Source organism: Berghia stephanieae, chromosome 7 (assembly GCF_034508935.2).
Source record: "Berghia stephanieae isolate SIO BIC M18660-M18661 chromosome 7, UCSD_Bste_1.3, whole genome shotgun sequence".
In the NCBI taxonomy this organism is placed as follows: domain Eukaryota; kingdom Metazoa; phylum Mollusca; class Gastropoda; order Nudibranchia; family Aeolidiidae; genus Berghia; species Berghia stephanieae.
The window spans coordinates 53,268,738-53,292,513 of record NC_088366.1 but is presented as its reverse complement, the minus strand read 5'-3'; the positions used below and the strand labels follow the sequence as shown (position 1 = coordinate 53,292,513).

Sequence of the window (23,776 nt, the reverse complement as noted above, 5' to 3'; positions counted from 1 at the left end):
TCTTTATATTAGAAGTAACTTTAAATGTTTCCATAATCTAAAACCTTATATGCTACCAGGGTTCAAATTTTCACTGTGTTCTGTACAACCACTTTCCAATAACAAAGCCTTTGGTCACTCGAGATTACTTATATGAAAGACTGAAATCTGTCCTTATGGTTACAAATAAAAAGGTAACATTTATTTTTAATTTTTGGTCTTGCCTTTTATGTATATAAATATGACCTATCGGCAATGTTTAAGTCCATTTTTATTTTCGTATTATTTTGTTACCTCAGGTTCGCAAAACCAGTCAAGCAGCCTTGTTGGTTCTAATGGAACAGTCCTTGGTAGAAAAATGTGATGTAGAATCGCAAGTGGTCATGGTTATTTTGGAGCTAGCTGCACCTGAAAGCTCTGATGACTACAGATCAGAAGCTGCTGCTGTGAGTTTGGGTTTGTTTTTGGTTTCCCCCATCTTTTTTTTTCTTTCTTTTTTTCCCCGTCTATCCTGTTTGACATTTTTGCTTTGTAGTCCAGCAATTCATCCAAGATCACTGAGGATGGATTACCAATTCTATTTGGATTGGAAGATGCTTCATGGTGTGAAAGACATGGGTAGTGAGATGTTGATTACACTGATTCGTCTTACTACTCTGTCTTTTGCATCAAGGGGCGGAAGACTGCCGACTGCTACCTCGCAAGAATTTTGCATCGTTTGTGTGAAATAGAACAATTCCTTCCTTCCTTCCTCCCCCCACCCCCTCTTTTTTTCTTTTTTTTTTTAAATTTAATTAAAAAAAACGAAATAACTTTGGTTTGTATATTTTTCTCTTCATTTAGCCACCTAGTTTTCCCAAGACATTTTATTTCTCCCTTCACTTGATTTAGTTGATCAGGCCAACTGCATTAATGCTAGTTGTTATAGTGAAATTGCACAGACCTATCACAGCCAGCATTGATGAGCGTTGTTCTGGTGGTGCACTTTTTTTCCTTCACCTTTTATTTCCCACCTGTTTTTTTAAATTTATTTATTTTTCCACGTGATTTCTTTTTCCTTTTCATTTTCTTTTTGATGTGCTAGGTGTACATGATATGTTGATTCTGTTCTCCTATCTCTTCTAGCCTATGGCTGCTAACTTGGTTTGTGATTGATGTTGATAGGAATATCTTTTCTTCCTGTAAACCTGCTGTTTGTTATTGGTTATTTATTATTTACTTATGATACTTTAGGTTTGTATTTGTTCATATCTTATCCATTTTCAGCTTAGTCTCTGCTTGATTTAGTTTCAGGTCAAATGCATTATAACCTATTGTGTTGAATGCAGACCTATCAAGCAGATTAAATCATAATTCATAAATTTATTATTTCTTTTTCCCTTTCATTTTCTTTTTGGGATTGTATTTCCATTATTGTTGTTTAGTTCCCATAGACATTTCAGTCCGGTTTAAATTGGTTGGTATTGATAAGGCTGGTAGGAATATCTTTTCTACAGCTCCGTAGTAAAGATGGACATGAATTTGTTAAAGGTTATGGATTGTATACTGTACTGTCCAGGTGGTTGGGATGTGTTCATATCTCCATCCATATCACAGCCTGCTTGGATCAGTAGAGTGACAAAGCATTTAACCTTATGGTTGAATTTTTCTTTTCCTGTTAAATCTATTGCTTCATCTTGGGTTGGAGTTTTTTTTTCTTCTTCTTTTTCTTGTTTGGAGTTTTTTTTAAAAATTATTGTCCAGCTAAGAAAATGACCCATGATTTAGGCATCAAAGTGATTGTGATGTGTTAACCTTCAAGAATCATATCACAGTCAGCTTTGATGAGCTTGATTTTGTGGCCTTGGCATCATTTGTGACTTGATGGTCTGCAACTGGATACCTTCTATACTAGTTTTTGTATGGGGTGAAAGGGTGAGCTGGTTGATTGGTGATGTTGGGCAATTAGCCCTGTGACAAAGAAGCCCAGGCCGAGTCGTACAGGCCAGGCCAGAGGCTACCCTGACGTCAAGGTTGTTGTGATGTGATGACTTGAAAATCTAGCATATCACAGCCAGCTTTGATGACAGGGATACCTGAATTCTTCACAAGAACTATAAAATGATAGATTTTTTTTGTTTTGGAAGTTCTGGAGTAAAGTTTTGTTTTCATGCGGACGTTTTTGGAGGTTTTGATTGGAATCACATATTATTCGTATATTTAAGAAAAAGTGTCTTTGAACAATTGAGTCCTAGGTAATGATGCTTTGGTCTTACATTCCTGAGAATCCCTAGTGGCAGAGATCCTGTGGCATTGTCAGTGTTGGACTTGAGTGTTTTCAAACTTATCAACTTCTGGTTTTGTTGGACGTCTCATTTGGATGTTTTCTTAGGTGCCGATTGCTAGATTGTCTCCCGACTGTTCGATCCTACTTCTTACTGTCAATGATGTCAACTTTATTTTAAAGCATGTGAAAAGCAAAACTTTCAGGGATTAGAGACTTGAGGATGGTCTCAACCTTACTTCAAGAGATGTGTGAGCAGCACCTGTTCCAGTTTGACGATCTGTTTATTTACTTAAATTTACTTGATCTTCTCAATATCTTATAAATTACAGCTTCCAGAGAGTTTGCTCTTTTTTTCAAATAACAGATCCTGTTATTGATATACAGCCTGTCAAATTTACTATCAAAGCAATAACCCCTCCCCTTTTTTTTTTTTTTTTTTTTTATCACAATGGTTGTTGATACTGCTCCAAGAGATCAGTGTAAAGTAACGTGTACATTGTTGTGATTTTATTATAAAATTTCCACTTTTATGATCCAGAACTTAAGACAGCTTGCTGGATATGGAATTAGATCTTGTGAATAAGCTTATTTTATTTTTTAAATGAATTTCTTTAAAATAGTTTTTAAAATTCTCTCCAGCCCCCAAAGGTTTATGAGAGGGGTTAAACACCATTAATTATAAATTGGATGGACAATTAAGTAGCTTCTCATCTTGGATATGAATTCAGCAGGACTAGAAAGGCAGTGTTAAAATGTGAGCATTGTTTAGAAAGCTATAAGATAATTTGGATATTGAGTTATGACCATTACAGTTGACTTCAGACTAGAAAAGAGCTTGTGGGTCCTCTCCTAAATGCTGCATTATTTTCAACAATTTTTCATAACTTTTTTTATTTTTATTTGGACAAATGAACATTTTGCTGCATTCTGTTTATTATACATAGCGACCCCGACTGTCCTGATATAATCATGATTGTCCCGATTTGGCAATCTGAGGCCAATTTACAGGAATGAACGGAGCTGTAGAACTGCATGTTCCTGGATGTTCTTTGAATCGTCGATGGGGTTACTGTAAGGCGATACTCAAATTTTTTAGCTTAATTTTTTTTTTGCCCTTTTTCAATTTAGAAGGGGGGGGGGGGGGGGAATGAAAATATATAACAGTAGTAAAATAATATATTTTTGAAAAACCTTAATAAATACAATATAGTATGGTGCATATAGGCCCACACATGGCAAGCACTTTCTGTATACACAGAAACGCTCCACTAGCTGTTTTGAATGGAAGTGGTTATTTCCACTACAAAGGCAAGTCTTCGTTATTCACAGGCCATGAATTCAGACTACATAAGTTATAGATGTACTTCAAAAGAAAATCTGAAATTTTGCTCTGTAAATAGCCACTGTGGCTACATAACGAACTAATGTAAAAACATCACAACAATCTATAGGTGCTCATTGGAGTGTTGCGGACTGAATTTCTTCTTGGTTTAAACCCGAAGCTAAGTTGATAATTTTAGAAAATTGTTGGGGTTTGTTTTTTTTTTCTTACTCTTGCATGTTTTTTTTTTATTTCATGTTGCACTGATTTCTCCTGTTTTGACTTAGAATTCTCAGTTCTCTCAAGTTCTCATTCTCCTATTCCTGACTAAACTAAGTTAGATAAGTAATTGTGGTCGTTGTAGTGGCAGACAAGTCATGAGATTACTTTGCTGTAGTAATGACCCTTCATCCAGGTCAGATGTCCTTAGCTTTCTTCATTAGTGCTGGGCTATCCATCCTTCTCCATTCCTTTACATTGTTGTTACTTTTCCCTATGTTTGTTTAATTTTATGTTGCACCATTGATTTGAGATTCTGATTCTTAGAATAGATTTTGGCCATCCAATCACGTTATAAGTAGAGTTAGGCTTAGGAGACTGAGCTTAAAATATATCAATTGGACATCAGGTGATTTTTTAACTGAGATTTATCAACCTTTGTTATATGTTCATCAGTTTCCTTCGCTTCCACTTTATAGTTATAAATGGACTATGAGAAAAATACATACACAACCATTTCCTTTTATTTGAACCATCAATTTTGTAAAAAAAAAGGCAGTGTGCAAGTTGGTTTCAGAATTTTTTGTCATTTGCCTTTTACATCCCTGCTAGGGGGTTCATTTTGGCATCATTTTAATGGACCCAAACCAAGCTTTAAAATGTATTTCATTATTTCCTGGTATTTTTCGGAGAGCATATAAAGAAAAAATTTATCAATTTTTGAATTATAACCTTTGCATACATTTTAATTATGCTTGATACAATAGCCAATAAATTAAAGGATATCTGCCAAATTTCGTCAAAATTGATACACTCGCAGACTTTTATTTCACCTATCAATCCTGCTTTTTAGGACATAAATTCATAAACCTCATTTTTAAAAATTTATTTACTCTTAATTTTTGTCATTCTCACCATACATGAAAATAAAGCATGTTTTCTGGCCTTTAAAATGGTACCCAATTCTTGCCATTTATTTTTTTTGACTGGAAACGATTAGTGGACCAATTCCCCTGCAAAACCAAACTTTTTGGATTGCCACGATATGCTGGTTTTGAGGCAGCAGTGAGATCACAGATTCACAAATATATAACAGTAGTAAAATAATATATTTTTGAAAAACCTTAATAAATACAATATAGTATGGTGCATATAGGCCCACACATGGCAAGCACTTTCTGTATACACAGAAACGCTCCACTAGCTGTTTTGAATGGAAGTGGTTATTTCCACTACAAAGGCAAGTCTTCGTTATTCACAGGCCATGAATTCAGACTACATAAGTTATAGATGTACTTCAAAAGAAAATCTGAAATTTTGCTCTGTAAATAGCCACTGTGGCTACATAACGAACTAATGTAAAAACATCACAACAATCTATAGGTGCTCATTGGAGTGTTGCGGACTGAATTTCTTCTTGGTTTAAACCCGAAGCGAAGTTGATAATTTTAGGAAATTGTTGGGTTTTTTTGTTTTTTTTTTTACTCTTGCATGTTTTTTTATTTCATGTTGCTCTGATTTCTCCTTTTATTTGAACCATCAATTTTGTAAAAAAAAAAAAAAAAAGGCAGTGTGCAAGTTGGTTTCAGAATTTTTTGTCATTTGCCTTTTACATCCCTGCTAGGGGGTTCATTTTGGCATCATTTTAATGGACCCAAACCAAGCTTTAAAATGTATTTCATTATTTCCTGGTATTTTTCGGAGAGCATATAAAGAAAAAATTTATCAATTTTTGAATTATAACCTTTGCATACATTTTAATTATGCTTGATACAATAGCCAATAAATTAAAGGATATCTGCCAAATTTCGTCAAAATTGATACACTCGCAGACTTTTATTTCACCTATCAATCCTGCTTTTTAGGACATAAATTCATAAACCTCATTTTTAAAAATTTATTTACTCTTAATTTTTGTCATTCTCACCATACATGAAAATAAAGCATGTTTTCTGGCCTTTAAAATGGTACCCAATTCTTGCCATTTATTTTTTTTGACTGGAAACGATTAGTGGACCAATTCCCCTGCAAAACCAAACTTTTTGGATTGCCACGATATGCTGGTTTTGAGGCAGCAGTGAGATCACAGATTCTCTCTAAATATGACTAAGATTCTCAACAGGCAAATACCAATAACTCTGGAACCGTTTGTCGCAGCGATACAAATAAACCTGCCTTGTAATGCGAAAATTTCATAGTATTACAAATTTTCGGCTCCAACCTAAGAATTGTATAAAGATTTTTAATTCAATAAATGTTTGAAGACGGTTCTGATGCCAAAGCTAAGAGCTAATATATAGAGTTTTAGACAATATTTTCACTTTTTACGGTCAAGTTGGTGGTTTTTATGGGTAGTTAAAATGTTTACTTTGTTGATATCCCTGAAAACTACAAATTTTTCCCTAATTCAAGTAGGCAGGTTATCAGGTTAAATGTTATTTCATGTCCCATCCATCTGGCAAGGTCAAATTAAGATGTTTTCAGTTTGATATTTTTATCGAAGTGTCTAGCTAATGCTCAGCACTTTAGATTGGAATGTTTTTCTTCTCCATGAATCGTAAGTTTACAGAAATAAGGGCAAAGGGTGTCCATAGTTCTATTATCCCTTCTTCCCTTTTTTATTTTGTTCCTTTGAAACCATGGTCTCTTCTAAGATATCAACCTAATTGAATGTATGGTGCCAGTTGTTAGAAATGGGTAGTATTTTGCTTTCAAGTCAGAGGTTCACATTGTTGAAACTTTAGGATCAATTTATATTTCCCCCATCACTCCCTTAAATTTGTGTAAATTCTAACAATTTCAGCTGATGAGCAAGATGGCTCCACTGTTAGGAAAGTCAATCACAGAGAGACACTTTCTCCCTCGATTTAGTGAAATGTGTACAGATCCATTGTTTCACGTGAGGAAGGTAAGACTATGACTACTCTTATATAATAAAGTCAACCTTGTCTGAATTTAACAGAACATAAATTGAATATAAAAGCTTGACTGCAGACAAGACATGCCAAATACTTCTCCGCTGCTGTCTGGATTTTAAATCTATTAATTATTGTTTTTGTTATTGGCAGTTTTGAGCCTGAAAATTTCTGTGTTTGGTATTTTGTTCATTTTAGAAGCTGTTATTCATCACTTTTTACAATCCACAGCTTCTGGCAGCTTAGAATCACTCTGAAATTTTAACAAAGTACTATCACTGATGTAAATGCTTATTACTAATGAGAGTTGCTTTTCTTCAATTGTCCAGTCATGTTGTCCCAACTAAATCTACTGTGTTACTTTACATGTTTTATAAAACCAAACACTTTTGTTTCTGACATGTTATGGTTAAATGAATAGTTTAAACATTACAATTTTGAATGATGTAAAATTATTTGGAAATTACCTATCAGTATACACAATGGATATTTGTATTGTCGCAGTGTTGACTAACCTCACCGCTCAGTAGTGGACAACGAGCCTTTAAAAAAATGTTTTCATTTATAGGACTATCGTTAATTGCATGTAGCTGGTATAGGTTTTAGGGTTTAAGCGTGGTCATCATAAACTTTTAGACAGAATAGATTATCTTTCAATTCTCAGGTATGTGCAGCTAACTTTGGTGAAGTTTCCAGTGTTGTTGGTGTACGGAACTGTGAAGAAGTGTTGGTGAGTTATCTATTTGTAGATATTAACATTTTCATATTTGTAATGATGATGGCTTGAAATATTGGTTAAGAATCATGAAAAACATCTTATGTAAGTTTAAAAAAATAATTTTTTTTTGCTCTAACCTGGCCTGCTTTACATATTCACTAAGAGGATGCATTTTTGCAGTCATAATACCCAATTCTTTTGAGCCTTATCATTTTGCAAGCAAGAAATTTAAATTTCTTTAAGGGGCGGTGGTTGATTTTGCTCTAACCTGTTCTGCGATAGATGCATTGTGATGAAGTTGGTTATTTTTGCAGTCACAACACCCAATGCTTTGAAGCCATATCATTTTGCTGACAAATATTTTGAATAATTAGATGATTTACAACAATAATTAACTGACTTCAATCGTAAAATTGTACACCATCATTAGGATTTATCTTAAAAGTGAGTTATCCTTGGGCTAGGTGAACTCTTTATGATTTTGATTTTGTTCAGGGCTGCAAAGTGTCATGCGAAACAGTCCTGAATGACCACCTCATGTCCTGCAGTTCAGCCCAGTTGTTGATAGTTATTAGTATTAACCGTTAGATAACCACGCCTCTCGGACAATCGTCATAATGTAAACAATGGCAGTGGTTGGTAGACACAGCAAACTACATAGGTTTTACTATAGATGGTATGTGTTAAGTAAAATACCCACTGTTCTACCTCTTGATCAGTAGAATCAACACAGAAAACTATGTGTAAACTTAAACGTTTATAATATGATCGAGAAAATCGTGTGAGAACTAGTCACCCATTTGTCAATATAAAAACAATAACAACGATCAGATGGAGGTTGAATTAGTTCACGTTATTGTTTATAAACAATCAACTATGTTTGTCCGAGCACGTGTGAATGTGTGTCACAAATTCCATGTTTTGATTGGTCAATAATCTACTGGTTAATTAGGAGAATATGACTTGCTATTCATCCTCTATGGTCAATCAATACAAATTTTGTTTGTCGGATTAGTCCCTTCCAAGCGTGTAGTTGTCAGATATTATATTTTATGGAGGTCAATGACTGAGGTATTATTATATTAGTCAAAGATCGTGGCCAATTAGGAAATTGTATGGAAAACTAAGAATTTTTAATTCATATAACCTCAATTGTGTTGGAAGAGACCTAAAGCAACAAACAAACAAACAAACAAAAATTCTCAGTAATACTTAAATATGATGATAATTTTATTAATAATACTAATAATAAAGCATTTCTACAGCAGTTAAATATGACGATGTAATGTTGGAAGTGATCATCATCAAATTGTGGTTGTTCTTACACAATTTTAGAAATTAATAATTTCCTCGTCTCATTACTAAAAATTGACATATATGTTACTAAATTTGACGTTTACAATTTGTATGTCCTTTGTTGACATGTGGTGTTTTAAAAAAAACTAAATATGTATGTTATATGGCGGTATAATAACTTGACTGTACATTCCCTAGGTGCTTGATATGTGAATACTTCTAGTAGTAGATTATCTCTTTTTGATTTATAGTTTGAGTGAAAGTTATATAGCAAGTTTTTGGGGAGCTTAGTTTAGTATTTCATTTTTTTTTTTTAAAGAAAAAGAAAGTATTTTTTGTATTATTTTCAGCTTCCAAAGTTTTTCTATCTGTGTGAAGATGGTGTTTGGGGTGTACGGAAAGCCTGTGCTGAGTGCTTCATGACTGTATCTTGTGCCTGTTCATTGGAAACTCGGCGAAATGAACTGGCCAATCTTTTCGTCAACCTACTCTGTGATCAGTCGCGATGGGTAAGGCCCGCTTAATTTAAAAAAAAAAAAAATTACCCATTTAAAAAAAAAGGTGATTTTAAAATATATTTTTTAGAAATGATTTGCACTCCTCCCTTCGCCCGCCGACCCTCGCCTTCCCCATTCCATTACCTACCACATTTGATATGTAGTTTGCCAGCTGTGCCAGAACACTGTCTTTATAGTGTTTGGTGGCGAAGCTTTTATAGGGAATTATCCATTGGTGACAAATTCTTAAGATTTAAGAATTAACTAAATTTGACATTTTCAATTTGGCAGGTCTGTATTATAGTTTCCTGCCATTTAGTGTTCGATTAAAACTTTTGAGAAAAATATAGTGAAAATTCAAAGCATCGATTGTCTATTATGTAATTTTAAAAAATAATTTTTTGGTACTATTTTATGTTTCTATACTTCATTGATATGAATATAACAGAGCTTCCTATAGGCCCGGGCGGTAACGATATTTTCTGTACAAAGAAATACAGAGAAATTACTGGTAAATAAAGCTCAGGACCGCCGAGATCGGGACTGGGAATTCCCATTAATATTTGTATTGAAAATCATCACTCCCTAGTAGTTGCGATAATATGGGTGAGAGGATACAAAGGAGTAATATTGTTTTTTGTTGTTGTTTGGCTGCTTTTTAATTTGTAAGAGTAAAAGAAAAAGGTTTATATTGTTTTATTTTGTAGTTTTTTGTCGCACTATTCTGTTTAGCTATTTACTTATTACTTTTTTTACTTCATTCATTTATTAATACTATAGGCATTATGAATGGGAAAAATGTTATGGGAGTGCCAGTGTGCGTTTTGGGTAATCATTCTTTTAGCCTACTTGCGGAAACAAAAAACAATAGAATCTCTGCTCTATTGTGTCATCAATCACTACCTTCACCGTTCTCTCCCCATCAACCGTTTCAACCGCAAGGCGAATATCGCGACACAATGCCATGGTGTTGGACAAGTACTGAGACTGAGTGTCTGTAACGTTTTTCATCGCTCTCTTTGCTCTCTATATTTCCTTCTCCTTCCTCTTCATCTTACCAGGACACAGTACCGATCTTCTGCTTCTCAGTCTCGAGATTTTACTGGTAAGGTCAGTTCCGTTATTACCGGCTCTCAGTCTCAATACTGCTCAACACTAGCTTCCTATCATTTCCGCAAAACGGACCCTCTTTCCACAATTTCTCATTCACTACTGAAAATTCTGCATTCCAGTCAAGTTTTTTCTTTCTTTCTTGGAGTCTTGTGTGTCACATTGTTGCCAACCGTGCGTTTAAAAAAATGCGTATTCTTATGTATTTTCATTCATTGTATGCATTTTGCTGCCAACCGTACACATTAGATTTCTGCTATTCAAGCATTTTTAACATTGTACACTTTTAGTGTTCTTAAACACTTAAGTTATTAGTTTCTCAACCTGGAAGTCCATATAGGGAGTTGAATATATTTGGTTGTTTCCTATTAGATTTATACTGGATTCTGGAAGCCAATATTATTTATATAGTCTATAATGAGTAAGTTTAATCATTGATTCAAATTTCTATTTTGCTATTGCTAGTATCATCAGAATTAGCGTTGAATTACCATTTTGCAGGATTGTACGCCCTTTTTCCAAATCTTACTCATTTTGTCTCTCCGTTGCACACATTTTTATGCGCTGGTGTCGTAAACGCACATTTAGTAACTGGGTGGGGATCCTGACCTCCCATAGTGGGCAGGGAGGTACATGCTGTGTCTTCTATCCCCCCATACCCGTTTTCCAATTGTTTCCTGCCATTGTCTTGGAATGAGATTACTTATTTGTCCTGATCCTTGCCGGAGTTCCTTGGCTGGGAGGGAAACAGTCGAATGTATAGTTATAGTTTTGGGAGATTATATTTTTTTCCTTGTAAATCATCTCTCTGTTATGCATTGTATTATGTTTAGTTTACATATTTTATTTATATTATATGATTGGTAAACATTTGAGTGTATTCCTCTTGGTTGGGACCTGTGCTTGTGTCGTGTCTGGATGAGACTTTGGGTGATCTCAAACTAAGTACTTTGGCGGTGTGCTCTTGGAGTCTACATCTGTTCCCTATTTGAACCAGTTCCCCTTTGTCTTACCTTTTCTTTTGTACTTGAATTGTAATTCTAGAACTTTTTATTATCCCATTTTCTTCCTTTTTACTGGCGCTGATATGACCTTAATGTGTTGCAAGCGCCGTAAAACCCTTAAAAACAAAACAAACAAAAACACATTGAGTAAAGCTCCTGCGGCAAAGGCCAAAAGCGCCTATTATAAGAGCATGAAGCCATCTCCGTAGATTAGCCTACTGTGGTGTTATGAGCTGTTGGAATATTGTGAGAAAGAGCTTTTTTTTTCAACGCAATGGAAAATGATATGATCGACAAATGATATGATCGACTCTTATAAAGCCTGTGTACAGTGAGTTGATTTTCTCATTTTCACCTTACTGATTTCTCAAAATAGTGATTTGGTGTAGGAAGCTCTGTTATAAAAGTATCCCAAGTGTTTGTTTTTTTTCATCACACAGTATTTGTCAGCTGTAACAAATGGTTTCTTTATATCATGGTGAGGGGTTTTCATTTGAAATTTCTTCTTTTTGATAAATAAATCTAGGTACGAATGTCAGCCTTTCAACATCTTGGGCCTTTTATTTCAACGTTTGCTGACTCAGATGAAACTGGTTTCTACGTCAATGAAAATGGAAATCTAACGATTGATACATTAGAGAGGTATGATCATTCTGAATTATTATCTCGGATCAAATGATAACAATTGGATTTTTAGTATCGAATACTAAATTTTGAATGAACACAAATTGATTTGAAAAAGGACTACGAGTTTCACTACTAGTTCTTTACAATCACTCCCATTTTATTCTTGACCAACCATGCTTTTTATCTTGTTCATGAAAAAAAAAAAACCCCTAAAAATCTTGAGTGTTATATACACTAAACATGCTCAAAGCGCTTTACAAAGGTTCCCTGACTGTCAACACGAAACATGACGCCTCTTGGGCCATTATTACAATTTTTTCCAACAGTGGCACTGCTAACGGCCTGGTACCTGAGTATGGTGAGAGAATGCGATTAAGAGTCTTTTCCAAGGACTCAACTATGCGCTAAGTGAGACTCGGACCCAGAACCTTCCGATCGGAAAGCGTCATCACAAGACCATATAGTTGCACTGAACTTGTTTCCTGTTTCACATTATTCACTTTTTAATTATTTCAGTGAAAGGTTATCATCAAAAATGTTTTTTTCTTATTTTTGCTTACAGTTTCTCGATAGAGGATTATGATGGGCACGAGTCAGTCGGAAACGAGCAGCAGAACAATCTACAAGGAATTCTGCAATTGAAATCCCTCAATTCACCTGACAGTTCCCCAGAATCTGATGAATCTGGCTTAGATCATCCATTACTATCTGTTGAGAAGGGTGATGACGACGACGCATATTCACCGACAGAAGGGCAGGAGGAAGAAGCAATGGAAATTGTTGATTGTGAAGCCGAGAGTGACAAGTTAAATGCTGAGGGTGATGTGGGAACAAACAATTTTTCAGAAATGTCCTTAGAAGAATTAAGAGCCTTGTCATTGTCTGAGAGGAAAGGGAATGGTGATCATGCCACTTCGGAATTCCAAAGCAGCAATATACCATGGTCAGTAGGCGATGACTTTATTGATCCTATCTGTGATAATGGTGAGGTCCAAGAAGAAAGCCAAGCAGCTAGTCAAGTCACAGAGGATTCTAGTCCTTCCTTAGACGCTGCAGAGCCAGAACACCACCAAAGTGATATTAGCAACATTAATAGTACAGTGCCAATTAAATCAGTATTAGGAAATGATGAGGAAGGTCATATATCATCACCTACAGTGTCCTCCCAGTCCTCTGACATCGATGATAATAGTCAGTTAAGTTTAAATGTTGCGCATTCTGTTCATGCCACAACGACATCAACTGTGATTCCCCCAGCCAATGTAACAAGTCCCAACTCCCCTACCTCCTCTGAGCTTCAATCCTCTTCAGATTCTACAGACGATGTCACATTCAATAATTTTCTATATTGGCGCCAGCCTCTGCCCGATGTAAATATAGATTTTGACCTCCTTAATAGCAAACCTACAGATATCCACCATGTGGCTAAGAAAGTAGAAGATGATAGTGAAAAAGAATTGAGTGATAAATCCACCGTCGCTAATGTGTCTGAATGTAATGTCAACGTTTCTAGTAGTTTCTCCTCGTCCCATTCCAACGTGGAGTCAACTGTTAAAATCTTGAGCAACAATGATTTGATTTTACAATCACCGTCTTTCAGTAGTGGCAGCAGTAGTATCTCCAGCATTAGTCCATTGTCTACCATTCACACAGCAAGCGTAAACACGGTTGCTGATGCAGCTGAGGAAACGGTGAACATTGGCAGCACTCATGTCATTGGCCAGCATTTCGGAGAGAGACATTTTGCTGTTGTTGATGGTGTTGTACAAGGTGAGCAAATCATTATTTTCATGCTGGTGCAATTTCCCCATTTCTTTCTTTATTAAATCCCCATCTCTTTTTCTTTGAGTTAATTCTTTTCTAGATTTTAAAAGAAAACAATTATTATATGCATATAGTTTCCTTTCCTCAGATTCCCCCCCCCCCCCCCCCCCCCCCCCCTTTTCTTTTTTTTTTTTTTTTTTTTTTTTTGTTTTCTCTCTTATCTTTAATCAGTCAGGCCTGTAAATCTTCCGACAATTGTCGGAATTCCGACACTACGATTTTGCTCTATAATTTCTGACATTTAAAAAAACAAAGAACAAAAATATTATATTTTAAAAAAAAAATATTCGTAGCATCAAAAGACAGAACCAACTAAAAAGAAAATAAAAAGTGTTTTACTTATCTCGTCAAAGACAAAACAAACCAGACAGCATTCCATCTTGTCAATAATTATCACCACCTCCACACTCCCTGGACGTGTACATATTCACTCCCTACTGCCTATCCACAGACTGTGTGTCTGCCTGCACGTAGCTAGCTAGTGTCGGTCGCTCTCGCGTTCGCGAGTCATCGATCACACACAACGTAGTCAGTAATCAACTACCACACATAGCGTGTTAGGGACCGGGCCGTTTCTTTCTATTTTGCTACCGACACACACACACGTCATTGTTCTTTTTTCAGTTTAGTTCATTATCTCTATCCGGTTGAAAGTGAACCAGAAAAGTATGAATGAGAAATAGATATTTTTCTTCAAATGAAAAGGTGACTGAATGCTTATTACGGAAGTTTTCGTTCCTTTGGCCTACGACCGATTCTCTTTTCCTCTATTCTCGCACGACCGTAGTTTTTCAGTTATTTATTAATTCAATTATTCTTCCTATTCAATATACCTGAAGTATTTTTAGATCGCAGATCGGACTTACTTACCTTAGAAAAAGGTGTTAAGAATAAATTTAAATGGTCATGGCTTGAAGAACAAGACACCAACAGCGATTTCTTCTCTTGCTATGTGAGTAAAATTGAGGCACCAGGAATAGCATTTGTGTCATATCTGGGTTGTGTTGTTAATCCACTTTTTTGGTTTAGTTGGTCTATTTATCCATTCTTTGATTAATTGGTCTATTTTCATCCACTTTTTTGGTTTAGTTGGTCTATTTTCGCATCCTCGAAAAGCTCAGACAATTTTTTCACCAGGCCTGATCACTCTTCTCTCTTAATGATCAGTAATAGTCCTCAAATATTTAAGGTCCAAGTTTATCTCATTTCCCTGTTTGTAAGTTTGAAATCATAGAAAGGGACAATATGAAAAATCAAGGCATAGACAATTTCTGTAGAACCTTTAAAAATAAATGAAACATTCTTTTCGTGTTATTGTCATTTTTTCTTAATTCCCACGTTAACTTCTACCCATAGATGAGATAAATTATGTCGTTTTTCTTCTTTCTATCGGGTTTCTTTTTCTCTCTCCTTTTTTTTTTTTTTTTTTGGTTAATTTCTTGAATCAAAAATATAGTGTTTATTTTTTCTATGATGATGAAAATTGATTGACCCTTATAAAGTGCTTGGTCCGAATATGTATGACATTTCATAAAAGTATTTATTTTGATTTCCAGACTTGAGTCCCAGTATCGGATTTATGGATGATCTTCCATCCCTCTTGCTGTTAGATGATGCCACCCTTGCCCAGCAGCAGGTAGCTTCCGTTTTATATTTCACCTCTTGTTTTGTGCCTTATACATTGACCTGATTGGTCATATTTTTCAACATTGCAAACCACGAATTTGAATGTATTTGGATTGAATTTATTTTTGAGATAAAGCATCAAAACATTCTTGTATGGCAGCTGGGTACATTTCAGGCTGTAAATCTTCCGACAATTGTCTGATTTCCGACAGTACGATTTTGCTCAATATATTCTGTTAAGTGCTGACATTAAAAAATTAAAAGTAAAAATAATATTCACATGGGTGCAAGAGTGCCGGCTACTGCCGGCCGATTGGATTACCGAAGAAAAAAACGTCGCCGGCTTTTTGCGATTTGGATTTTTTTTTTTTTTGTGCAACTTGTGACAAGAAACTTAACAAATTACTGCGTTACAACCTTTGGATTAAACATACAACAATTGTTGACTACTATTATGAAGACTAGATGATGAGAACAAGACTTCAAATGAAGAGGTTAGTCCGTGAATCTTGCAGGCTTTTTCAGATTATATGTCTGGTCATAAGTAGACTTGCAGGCTTTTTGATGTCCAGTTGCTTGCACCCATGTATTCGTAACGTCAAAATTACAGAACCAACAAAAAAGAACATTAAAGTTTAATTTCATGCCTCGAAAAACTCAGTTTTTATTCCGTTTCGAATGGGGTTTTTAAAAAAGAAACTTTTTATTTGCATCAAAGACAAAACAAGCTAGTTAGCTAGGTATATTATCATTCCACCTATACGCTCCGCTAAACATGGATGTATTTACTGCCCACTGTGCCACAGACATGAGAGGGGGGTGACAGTGTCTTGTCGCGAGTTGTTGAAGACGCGCATAGTCAGTAATCAACTAACACGCACTGCATGTGTCTGTCTGGGCCGTTTCTCTCTATTTTGCTACTGACACACTCATATTTCTCAGGTTGATTATTTCCCTCCCTTCGCTTTCTTTGTTTCAGTTTGAATGATAAGCGGAAAAAATAATGCGAAATATTTTTCTTCGAAATGTGATTGACTGCTCTCAGCGGAAGTTTTCTTTCTTCTTAACCGTGATTGTTTAAATTTTCCAATTTTTCCTCCACACTGCGTCACCATCACCTCCTCCTCCCTTTTCTTCTTATATAAGAATTAATCCAAATAAATGAAAGAATCAGCTGAAAAGTTTAATATAAACAGGAGTGAAGATAAAGCAGCTTCTCGTGCCAAGCGCTAGATACACATCCTTTAAAAAGATAGGAATAGTTCTCTTCCTTTCATTTTACAACTAACTCAGATCTGGGACCAGAAATGTGTGTACTCTCTCAAATAATTGGGATTTTTCTTATTTTGGTACCATAAAATATGGACCTTCGTATTATATACGAGTTGGGGAAAGTGACATGATTTGACTTGTCAATTGTCGTGTTTATTAATCCATATTTTTGTCCTGTTGGTCTATTTTCGCATGTTCAAAAAGTTCTGACAATTTTTTTCACCAACCATTTACAGGTCTGTAAATTTGTCTCAGGGGTTAATTTTGTCCTTATGGAATAAGTTCTTAGGATAAGATGATTATTAGTCACATTATTCTGGGGGTCCCGATAGCAGTTGTTAAAGCATGCAAGCAACGAGGCTAGAATTGGCATCGATGACAAGAGATTTTTTAAAAATTATTGGTATTGTAATGATTCTAAAATCATAAGTGTATATTCAGTAGTGCCGACGGTTTTCCTCGGATCTGTGAGGAGAAATTTCGTCGTTTTACAAATTTATATTTCCACCAAACATGTATTGTCAGTGAGAGATTTGATATGTGATGGAACAAATACAGGCAATTTCCCACTCTCCCCAAGTTAGCTAGAGTGTCAATGATAGTTTATCTCAGTTGCTCTAAAAGTTGGGATGAATGCAGTAAAAATGGAGCTTATTATTCAAAATTTTTCTCCTTTTTTACTTTTTGCCACCGTCAGTTTGTGCTCTATGAAAATGCACTCCTCCTTGACTACATTCTTTGTATGCTGAAACCAAGACAAAAGTGACCAAGAATAACATAACGATACTTGATGAACTTTAAATACAGCCAACATCTTTTTGGACTTCAATTCCATCTATTAGATTTGATTCAATAAGGAGAATTTAATTCCAAGCTTTCAAGATTTTTCTTTCTAAAGATTTAATTGTCTGATTGACTCTCGGTTCGTTTTCAGAATATAGTCCCTCAGCTATTACTTGAAAATTACTTGGGCATGGTTGACCCATCTAGAGCCCAGACAGTGGATGGAGACATAACCAGGCATTGTGCCTACAATCTTCCAGCTGTGGCCTATACTCTGGGACGACGTAACTGGCACTGCATCAAGCAGCTTTATGAAACATTGGCACAGGACATGCAGGTAGTGATTATTGTGGTGTTGTCTTGTTCTTTGGGGTTGGTTGTCGATGAACAACAAAAAAAAAAAAAAGGGTGGAGGGGATTTACTCTTGTTTTTATGAAAACATAAGTTGAAGGGCATTTACTTGTATGACAGCTGAATGCAAATTGTCTCTCTCTCTCTCTCTCTCTCTCTCTCTCTCTCTCTCTCTCTCTCTCTCTCTCTCTCTCTCTCTCTCTCTCTCTCTCTCTCTCTCTCTCCCTCTCTCTCTCTCCCTCTCTCTCTCTCTCTATATATGAGCCAAGGTCAAAAGGTGCCAATTTTTTTTCTCAAAATAAAAGTGACATAATAGTCCATTCATGTTTCTATATGTGTAGCAAAAACCCTGTACTTCATGAATCAAAGGCCCTTTAGATAACTTTAAGGTCTAACGCAGCATAATATCGTCAACAATACCTATAGGTTGCTGGTGTCACCTGTGACCGGTGACACCAAAATGAGACAAAAAACTCAATAACCAAATGATTTTTGTTGAGTATCAAACTTTATTTAGTAAGTTATAGACAAAAAGACACAATCAACAACGATCATAGTACAATAATATTACCAACTATTGGAGAAAATGTTGCTTTTTGGTGTCATCGGTCACAAGCAACATAGAATGCAAATATATTATTTCATAAAAATGTTTGTACATTAACAAAAACAACAATATTGCATATGTTTATTACCAGCAATGTTCAGAAACTTTTGGAATAAAATGTTGGGAAATAATGTGACCAAAGCATATCTTATTTAGCGACATTGTGTCACTTGTGACATTAGACCGATGACACCATTACTTATGTCACAAGCAATACCAAATTGCAATTTCGACAATATATCATTAATTTCAGTCAAACCAGTGTAATAACCACAGTTAAATATGGAATTTAATACTATTTCAGAAACCAAAGACTTCAAAAATAGAAATATACATGGAAATTAGAGCATCTGAATGTGACTTGTGACATAAGACCGGTGACACCATTACTTATGTCACAAGCAACACCAAATCACACTTTCGTCCATAATATATCATTATTTTCAGTCAAAAAAGCACAATAACCTACTCTAAAATGAAATTCAATAATATTTTAAGAAACTAAATACTTTCAAATTGGAAATATACTTAGAAATTAGTAATACCATTGTTGCTATTACTTTGGTCAAAATCGGCACTAGAACGCAATTTTGCCTCAATAAATCAAAAATAGCAACTGAACACATGTAATATAGCCTGTTAAAATGTAATTCAATGACATTTCAAGCTTAGAAGAACATGAAAACAGAAATACATCAGAAACTTCAAACTTAAGTGTCACCTGTGACATTTTAACCAATGACACCAATGGTCACAAAAAGTACCAGAAGTCGCACAAACACTAGATAAATATCAGCCATGGTAATGAATTCATGTAACCATACGGTAACCATCACCATACTGCTCAAATCTGCTAGTTTGTAGTAATTTAGTGTGTTAATAGTAAATCAAATCAAATTTCTTGACAACCCTTCTTTTATCTGGATTCGTCAAAAGCTTGAGTTTTGTCTTTTTCTTGATTGATACAACCCTGAAACATAAAAAATTAGAATGACAAGGAAATAATTAATTGTCAAAATCACAGTCTTATGTGAGATGTCATAATATCATATTTGTAAATAGAATAACAGCTGAAAACATAATTTTTTGGTGGCACTTTGTAATATCCAATATCAAGTGTTGCTTGTGACAATGAAAAATAGCGATGACACCAAAGTTCAACTTACCTTTTCTGCCTGGAGCCACTCTGGAAAGGCAAATGAACGTGCTGCACTTCAAAGACTGGTAAGAAGGGTGGATCCAAATTGCGAATCGCCATTTAACGAAACAAACTTCCACGTGTTCACGCATGCCGTGTTGCTTGTGACAAATGACACCAAAACCAATAAGCCTCAATATCGGCAAAATGGTATACATTTACTCCAAGATTTGAGTTAAGATAGTAAATCTAGGCTTTTTTCTCCTAATAAAACGTTTTATAAACATTAAACATGAGCTTTAAAGTTTCGTGTCGAGTCTTAGTATTGTGCTGTGTTTGATGACACCAAAGGTCACAAGCAACACCAACTTTTTAAGAACTCTATATGAAACTTAATCAGATATGTAATATACTGCAATTGCGTTTAAAAGTAAATTTTGACTTTATACTATTAGTCAAATTTCAATCAAGGGGGCTAAAACATCACATTTAATTTCTACTTGATTTCTAAAAAGGTGATGCGTTGACCTCGTTTTAAGCACATGCCAAACAGCATTCAAATTTCACTTTCAAGTTGTTTATTTCATATTCTGTTGAACAGAGTATGTTGAGCTATCTCATTTTATCTCTTCTTCATATTATCAATTGATTACAAGCATTAACCCAATGAAAACAGTCCATAATTAAGTAAAAATCAAATTTTCTTAACACTGGTATCAGGCGGGCACCTTTTGACCTTGGCTCATATATATATATATATATATATATATATATATATATCTCCCTCCCCCTTTAAAAAAAAATAATTTATTTGTTTCTTTAACAATACTGAATTGCCTTTACCACTCGGGTAATATTTTCTTTGTGTATTTTACCATTTCCTTCAGTGGAAAGTTCGGCGTACTCTCGCCTTCTCAATCCACGAATTAGCCTTGATTGTTGGTGATGAGATCACACACAAAGACCTCGTTCCCATCTTTGATGGATTCTTGAAGGACTTGGATGAAGTCAGGATAGGAGTCCTAAAGCATCTTTATGATATATTCAAGGTATGATTTTGACTTCGTATGATTGTTGTTAATAACTGAGATTCCCATTTAGAAACCGTTCCGGATAAAATGAACAATGCTAATATAGTCTTACCACTTATACAGATTTAAACAAATAGAATTTTTTTGGGCTCAAACTCAGTCTCGGCTCCTGATATGGTTGAAAAATTTCTGATATAATTGCTGATGGTTTTCCTGGGATCCGCGATTTTTTAGTCAAGAGGAGGAATTTCCTCTCTTTTTTTGTTATATTTCCCTCAATCAAATGTACTGGCAGTGAGAGATTTGATGTGTGGTGGTGCAAATAGGTGCAGTTTTCCACTCTCTAGAAGTTAGCGAGAGTATCAATGATAGTTTTATCATCTCAATTGCTCTAAAAATGTGTGTAAAAATAAAGGGTTCTTAAAGGCCATCATTCTAAATTTTCCTCCCTTTTCAGTTTTTGGCACCATCAGCACTGTGATATTGTAGCTCGGTTCCTTAACCCCCGAAGACATAGATTTTTCCTGATAACAGGAATGTTAGAATGGCAGCAATGAGTAAACGTGATAATGTAATTTAATCACTATGGAGTATGTTTCATATTCTCACTGTATGGCAGCAATGAGTAATCGTGATATGTAATTTAATCACTATGGAGTATGTTTCATATTCTCACTGTATGGCAGCAATGAGTGAACGTGATAATGTAATTTAATCACTATGGAGTATGTTTCATATTCTCACTGTAATCAGGTGTAAATTTAGTTAACAGCGTTGTCTCTGTCGGGGAAAAAATTGTATTATCACCTAACAGACGTCATGCCTCGTTCTGCACCAGCATTTAAAGTAGACTTCTTTACCTATAAGAAAAACATGTTGACTGGAAGTCAAGTTTTCTCTTTCTGAAGGTTGAAACCTTCCATTATGTCTCATCGTTGGGTTCATTGCTGTCGATCAGCTGGTAAACCGGTATTAGTGGTGATAGGTCCGTCGAAAACATACTGATATTTAAACAAATTACTTTATCTTCTTTGTTAGAATCTATCGATTAAGATGATGTAACTCATCCCAGGTATGGTTTGGTGTAACAGACGAAAATTGTTAAAAATCTACAGATGACACACTTTCCGTCGCCTTTTGTCAATTCCCCCCCCCCTCCATTGAATCTATATGTTAAATGTTTGACACCCCCCGTTTCTATAGCCCATGTAAAATTGTTCTAACATCTGGTGACTCAAGTTGTTGGTACTAACTTCAAGTCTGATTATTTGTTGTTTTTTTTAATGGTCACTTCATAAACTGGGCCATATGGTCTCTTTTAACCGTTATGCGATTCAAAATCAGAATAATGACTCAATGATTTAGAATGAAGTTACGATGTAAAAAATACAAAAAACAACAGTTTGATACGTGTCACTCTTGTTTGTTTTGTCCATAGCTTCTTCGTCCCAATGTGCGAATCCTGTACTTGTCAAGAGTCCAAGACTTCATGAAGACAGACAACACCAGGAACTGGCGATTCAGGGAAGAGCTGGCAGAGTAAGATGCCCTTAAAAAAATTGTTTTAAAGACAGTGGATTGTACTTTGAGCCTTTTTTTTCATAGATATTGAGAGGGGAAAATGTTAACAGTTTACCTCTCATTATCTGATAATTTCATCCTTTTCATCAGGAACGTAATAAGTTTTACACTCATTACACTGTACAAACTCCCTGAATCTAGATCATATCTAATGTTTCAATGGGTTAGGCAATATTAATGTAATATAAAAAATTTTACTATTGGATAAGGTCTGTGCTCAAGTAGACAGCAGTGACGCAACGGCACGTTTTTAATATCTTTTACTTTGAACTGCGTTGGGTGACATTGTGCTCTTTTATTTGTGAATTTTCTCATTCTATCCTCGTATTATAATGTTACAAGACTTGATCACCTCTGATCCATGTGGTGTTTAGATATTTTTTTCATTTGATTTTTGACATAAGACAAGAATTGGAAGAAGGGGGGAAAAAGAAAATAGAAATAAGATTACATTTGACACATTCTCAATGGTAATAATGCTCTCTTGTTTTTCAGACAACTGATTCAAATCTGTGACTTGTTTCATTGTGCGGAGATTGTTGAGCATATTGTTCCTTTGTCCCTAGACTTGTGTATGGATAAAGTGGCTCAAGTCAGGACCATGGCACTTCGATTGGTATGTTCTGGTTCGTTCAAAAGAGTTGTTCCCCCCGTTTTCAATTGGAATAGACCCTTCGTAAAGAAAAATTTCCCATTGGGGAGGAATTAAAGGGAATTTTGTTTGTTTATATTTTGGCAAGGAGTAACGGAGAGTGGAGGAATATAAGACCCCTTTGCTGGCAAGCTCTGAAATTGGTCTAAGCTTTTGCTGCCTTCTATCCCTCTTATATTCCTTTTCATTTTGCCTTGTATTCTTGTATTGAAGTGCGATTGTGATATTTCAACCGGGTTTTGTTTGGGGTCTCAAGTTGAGAGGGAGACAGATGATTGTTTCATTCTGTAAGAGATAATTTAGATAGAAGGGGGACATATATTTTTTCAAACTATACACATGACCAGATTATTTTGGAATTCTCAAATCCACTTCTTTTTTCATTTTTTTTTCATCTTCTTCTCATTGATAAACTTCATCCCCTTGGCATTACGTTTTATAAAGTGTGCTTGGAAATGCAAATTTTGAACTTTTGTGTTATCTTTTTACGGTGTTAGAATTATTTAGAAATGCAAGCAGTGCTGTAAAATTTCTGAGAACGATTGAAACGTAAGGCTCAAAATGATATTTTGATCTATTGATGTCAAGATGTACATCAATGCATAGCTGCCAACCTTAAGAAAAGTATATGTTCCGTATTTTTTGTTCAAAATCCGTATTTTGTAATTTTTGACTAATTTGTGGTAATCAAAGCATGTGAGCCTATTGAATTATTGTTATTACCACCACTACTACTACTATTTTTATTATTATTGGTGTCGAGCTAGAGATGATGGGCAGAGTTTAAATCAACACAGCATATTCTTCATTCCCATGTAGCTCTTTGATTTGAATTATACCTCTCTATCATAAATTGAGGGGGGAGGGGGTTGGTGGCAGCACTGGAATTCCCTCATCCCGGGTCCAAATTGGCATTCCTTATTTTATTTGTGAAAAGTTGGCAGCTGTGTTGTTAATG

The 23,776-nt window shown here is 35.2% G+C and overlaps 1 protein-coding gene across 4 annotated transcripts in view; it reads left to right on the top strand.

Moving 5' to 3' along the window:
- LOC144977488 (serine/threonine-protein phosphatase 4 regulatory subunit 1-like) overlaps positions 1–23,776 on the top strand; it is a 34,754-nt gene that overhangs the window by 3,664 nt on the left and 7,314 nt on the right. For 2 of the 4 annotated variants that reach the window (XM_078922769.1, XM_078922768.1), the window contains 11 exons: positions 279–425; positions 6,589–6,693; positions 7,365–7,430; positions 9,065–9,223; positions 11,852–11,967; positions 12,515–13,722; positions 15,333–15,412; positions 17,609–17,794; positions 20,442–20,603; positions 22,024–22,124; positions 22,662–22,782. In XM_078922769.1, coding sequence (XP_078778895.1) covers positions 279–425; positions 6,589–6,693; positions 7,365–7,430; positions 9,065–9,223; positions 11,852–11,967; positions 12,515–13,722; positions 15,333–15,412; positions 17,609–17,794; positions 20,442–20,603; positions 22,024–22,124; positions 22,662–22,782 — 2,451 coding nt within the window. Of the gene's footprint in view, positions 1–278; positions 426–3,297; positions 3,317–3,375; positions 4,851–5,863; positions 6,694–7,364; positions 7,431–9,064; positions 9,224–11,851; positions 11,968–12,514; positions 13,723–15,332; positions 15,413–17,608; positions 17,795–20,441; positions 20,604–22,023; positions 22,125–22,661; positions 22,783–23,776 lie in introns of those variants that run through there. The other 2 variants (XM_078922770.1, XM_078922771.1) reach the window with 2 other exon arrangements.